The 317-nt window shown below is 62.8% G+C and overlaps 1 protein-coding gene across 1 annotated transcript in view; it reads left to right on the top strand.

Annotated features, from left to right (window-relative positions):
* Positions 1-309, top strand: part of LOC105310139 (serine/threonine-protein kinase SIK1-like) — a gene marked incomplete at its 5' end in the record, with an annotated part of 7,906 nt that extends 7,597 nt beyond the window's left edge. The window contains one exon of the mRNA XM_011386350.2: positions 1-309. Within this exon, the coding sequence (XP_011384652.2) occupies positions 1-252 (252 nt within the window).
* Positions 310-317: the final 8 nt, after the last annotated feature.

The following is a 317-nucleotide window of genomic DNA, read 5'->3' as shown; positions in this document are numbered from 1 at the left end:
ACCCCGGTGCTGCAGGCTCAGGGGGCCCTGGGAGGAGCTGTCCTGCTCCCCGTCAGCTTCCAGGAAGGCCGGAGGGCCTCGGACACCTCACTCACCCAAGGTGACGTCCTCTTCGCTTCCCCCTGCCCCAGGAGATGCTGTGTGTGTCCCTGGAGGTCCCCCCTGTTCTCCAGCTGGGTTTGGGTCGAGGAGCAGTGCTCTCTGGTCTGGACGACCTGGTCTCCCGAAACAAAGTCACCTGGCCCCTGGTAGCTGGTCTTAAAAGCCCAAAGACACTCAGTGCCAGGTAGCAGCTGCTGACCTGGAAGAGGATTGAG

The sequence above is a fragment of the Pteropus vampyrus genome, unplaced genomic scaffold, assembly GCF_000151845.1.
Source record: "Pteropus vampyrus isolate Shadow unplaced genomic scaffold, Pvam_2.0 Scaffold1183, whole genome shotgun sequence".
Classification (NCBI taxonomy): Eukaryota; Metazoa; Chordata; class Mammalia; order Chiroptera; family Pteropodidae; genus Pteropus; species Pteropus vampyrus.
This window is presented reverse-complemented; position numbering and strand designations above follow the sequence as displayed.